The 4,155-nt window shown below is 35.4% G+C and overlaps 1 protein-coding gene across 1 annotated transcript; it reads right to left on the reverse strand.

Moving 5' to 3' along the window:
* Positions 1-225: 225 nt before the first annotated feature.
* Positions 226-1,155, reverse strand: LOC128056206 (putative olfactory receptor 2W6). Its single transcript, XM_052648896.1, has one exon. It carries the CDS (start codon positions 1,153-1,155, stop codon positions 226-228), a length of 930 nt encoding a protein of 309 aa, XP_052504856.1.
* Positions 1,156-4,155: the final 3,000 nt, after the last annotated feature.

A 4,155-nucleotide genomic window follows, 5' to 3' on the forward strand; every position in this document is an offset into this window, starting at 1 on the left:
TTCCCTGGTGCCTCACACGGTAAAGTTACATCCATATAGTGTGTACCCAAGGTTTTGGGTTGATTCACCTTGACTCTGGATACACCTCAGTGTATTTATCCACATTTAAAAAACAAATCCAAGAATGTTTGATACATTGGCTAAAGTTATCTTAAGCACAAAATAAACAGTGATGTTTGGGAAAAAAATTTCCTAGGACATTATAACTTAGCATACCTCTGTATTTCATTGTTGCCTCCCCAAAACCGTTTTCAGCGCCCCTTTCACCTCGTTATTCCTTAAGGTGTAGATGAGTGGATTCAACATGGGAGTCACCAGGTTGTAGAAGAGGGTGAGAAACTTGCCTTGGTCTTGGGAAGAGCTGTTTCCTGGCTGCATGTACATATAGATAATGCTCCCATAGAACAAGGAGACCACAGTGAGGTGGGAGCTACAGGTATTGAAGGCCTTCTGGCGCCCAGCAGCTGACTTGATCCTCAGCACAGCTGCTGCGATGTAGCCGTAGGAGACAAGAATAAGAGTGAGGGGCAGTAGGACAATGAGAACGGCAAAGGTGAAGGCCAGCATTTCCACTGCGTGAGCGTCCACACAAGCCATCTTGATCAGGGCCGGCATTTCACAGAGGAAATGGTTAACTCGTTGCTGACCACATCTGGAGAGAGTCATTGTCAGTGGGGACATGACGATGGCATTGACCAGTCTGCTTCCCCAGGCCACAGCCACCAGGCCTAAGCACAGCTGGGGGTGCATAATGACCGTATAATGCAAGGGCTTGCAGGCTGCAGCATAGCGGTCATAGGCCATGACAGCCAGAAGGAGGCACTCGACTCCTCCAACAGAAAGGAAAGAGAAGAGCTGGACAACACAGCCCGCATAGCTGATGGTCTTATCAGGGCCCCAGAGGTTAACCAGCATCTGGGGGACACAGCTAGTACTAAAGCAGAGATCTAAAAAGGAAAGATTTGCCAGAAAGAAGTACATTGGCGTATGAAGTCGAGAGTCTAATATACACACAAGGATTATGGCTGAATTTCCCAGGACAGCCACTGAATACAGAGTAAAATTTACTATGAAGAGCACCATCTCCAGCTTGGGACGATCAGAGAAGCCCACTAAGATAAAACCGTACTCTGAGCTGTCATTGGATTTTTCCATTGCCTTCTTTTTGTATCATCCGTATAACTGGTAAGAATGAAATAAAGAATACTTAATCTTTATTTTCTGAAAACCATTGAAAATCAGGATTTTTAAGGAACATGTAAGACATCAAGTCTCATAGCCCATTCAATATTTGACTAGCTTCTGCCCAGGCACTTAATTTGTTTATCATTTGTTCAAACACATAGGCAGATTATTTCATTGCTGGAAAATTCAGAATGAGAATCAAGAACTTTTTATCAGGTAGTAAATTTCCCCTTATTCATAAACTAAAGTATTTTAATCTTATTGAGCATATATCATATCTTAACATCTCTTAATATGACCATCATTAAAATATTTTAAACGAGTTACCACACCTAAATTTTCTTTAGACCAAAGCATTCAGTTTCCTTCAACCATTCTTATAACAAGGTTATCAGGTGTATTATCACCTTAGTAGATGTTTTCCAAATATCCTAAATGTTGACAATGATCTTCTGAAAATCTGACAATCAGGACTAATCTCAGTATCCAAGACATGATTTGAAAATCACAAAAAAAACTGCCTACCTGGATTATTATAATCTTATTAATGTTGTTTAAGTATGTATTTACTTCATAGTGTTTTCACTCAGATTATTATTGTATCTGCTAAAGATCCCAGTTCTTCCCGTGAAATGCTGTCAACTCAGATCTCTATCATTAATTTCTTTGAAAGAAATAGAATTCTGCAATCTAAATGTCTAGGGTCTGAGAGGACATTCTATCCAGTAATAAAATGACAACTTTCGGTATAATCTCTTGGGCTTTTAGAAACATCAGAACAACATGATTATCTTGCAGAAGAGAAGTGCATGGTGATCAGGATGAATGGAGAAAAAAGGAAAAATAGTGCAGTACATAAAAAGTAACTTTAAAAAGTAAAAAAAAAAAAAAAAAAGATTGACCTTAATATGGCTAAGAAGAATAAAGAGAGTCTTGAATCCATAAAAGACAGATTTTTATTTGGAATAAAGAGCATTAGGGTAATAATGAAACTAAATATCACAATTATTTTTTTTAATAATTACAACTGAAAGAAAATTTAAATTTAGAGTATATTTACTTTAAGTATGAACGTAACTTCTTTCTTCTGATTTCTTGTTGAAAATGCCCACATTTTCTTCTTGATGATTATGAAGAAAAATAAAATTTTGTTTTGTTTAAAAAATAAAAACTGTTAAAAGTAAAATTTTAAGAGTTCCTAAAATTCAGCTATCTGAAAACTCAAAATCTATGTCTACCATAATTTTTTTTCTACCACAATTTATAATACCATTAACTAGTGTTATTGTCATAAAAACTATATACCCTGTGTTAGGGAAGTATGGTAAAATTTTTTAAAAATGTTATCCAAAGAGTTCCTCCTGTAAAGACTGTATCCACAGAAGAATAAAATGAGAAATTTAATTATTCTGTGGCATCAAACACATGCTTACCTAAGAAATTAGAAATGTTGAATTTTTTTTTTTAATTTTTAGTTGGGTGATTACTGAGGGATTTCCATGAAAAGGAGACAAATGTAAAAAAAAAAAAATAGAACAGTGGGCACAGAAGAAAACACACCTCAAACTCTTAGTCCTGTTGATTCTTTGATAACTTAGGCATAAATAACAAGAGTAAAGTTATTAAATGAATATTATAAAATATCTAGATTGCTGTGTGATTTAGGGGATCAAGACAATTAATAATAATATATTCAATTAGTAGGCTTGGAAAAAATAAAGCAGAGTAGCGCATATCATAGCGACACATATTTTGATTTTCTAATAAAAAGCTTATTTTTGGTGAAAACTTCTCAACTTCAAAGTTATTATAGCAAATTTATTTTCCACAGCCAAATACAGTATACCAAAGTACAAGAAAGAATTTTTTTCTTAATTTTTCAGTTATTTAGGCTTACCTGTTTTCAGCTTTCCCAAGTGATCTAGGGAAACCACATATTAATACTTTTTCCCCATGGTTTGGATTTGTTATAGGGATTTTATGGAGATTATGCAGTTAATATAGTTAGAAAGTAACAATAGGTGATATGAGACTAATGCACCAGAAATTATATAGAAATGGTTACAAAGATCTTAACTTTGTCAAGAAAGGGGATGACAATTGAGCTCTGAATTGTCTCCCATGCATTGGAGTCTTGTTTCTTCCTGAAGGTAAGAGTTGTAAAGGCTGTGAGAATTCCTTTTCTTATAATTTGAGTAAAGTGATGGAGTAATGGTGTATCACTACCTCATAGAAAAGGCAAAGTGGAATAAGTGCCATTTGGTAGTTAAATTATGGAGAAACGAGGCAATTGAAATAGAAAATAGTATTAGTATTCCTTCCATCTGCCTGCCATTTGGGCCAAATACCCAGCCTGCAGGAGGCCTTCAGGAGCTGTCAGCTAAAGCCCCCAGAAAATAAGCAGTGCAGCTGAGGACACTCTTGTAGACCCAGATTGAAAAAAAATCACAAAAACAAACCAACCAGAGGACTAATTTTTTAGCATCCAAAATGGTGCCTGAAAGCAGGCATAACATACTTTCTTATTGAGATCATGGGGACTGAACACTCCTTTGGGTAATTAGCTGGGCTGTCAAAGGGAATAGAGTGTATTCTTAGGGGTAATCTTGCAATAATAGCAGATGATTGAGAATCAAAACTCTTAGGTTCTTTTCTTGCTTTCTGACTGGGACCACAATTGTCCATATCCTCACAATTTGAGCCTTTATTTCTGTAGAAAAGTTTACCTTGTATTTGGTGGGGCAAAAAAATCAAGCTTGGAGTATAGTACAAATATGAACAGATTTTGGAAAACTTTTTATTCTTAAATTGAGATGAGACTTAGTCTTTTGTCTAAGGAAAGACTTTGAAAGTCTAATTTCTTTCTATTTTAATCAGTTTTTAAAAAGATAATCCAAAAATCATGTTATGTTTCTTTTTGTCACTTGGCTTATAACTTTTATTTTTACTTAGATTGGTAAACTTACTGGA

The sequence above is a fragment of the Budorcas taxicolor genome, chromosome 11 (assembly GCF_023091745.1).
Source record: "Budorcas taxicolor isolate Tak-1 chromosome 11, Takin1.1, whole genome shotgun sequence".
Lineage (NCBI taxonomy): Eukaryota > Metazoa > Chordata > Mammalia > Artiodactyla > Bovidae > Budorcas > Budorcas taxicolor.

What these genes read in the sequence shown, in the direction of transcription:
- LOC128056206 (XM_052648896.1), bottom strand. Translation starts at nt 1,155, where the DNA reads ATGGAAAAATCCAATGACAGCTCAGAGTACGGTTTTATCTTAGTGGGC.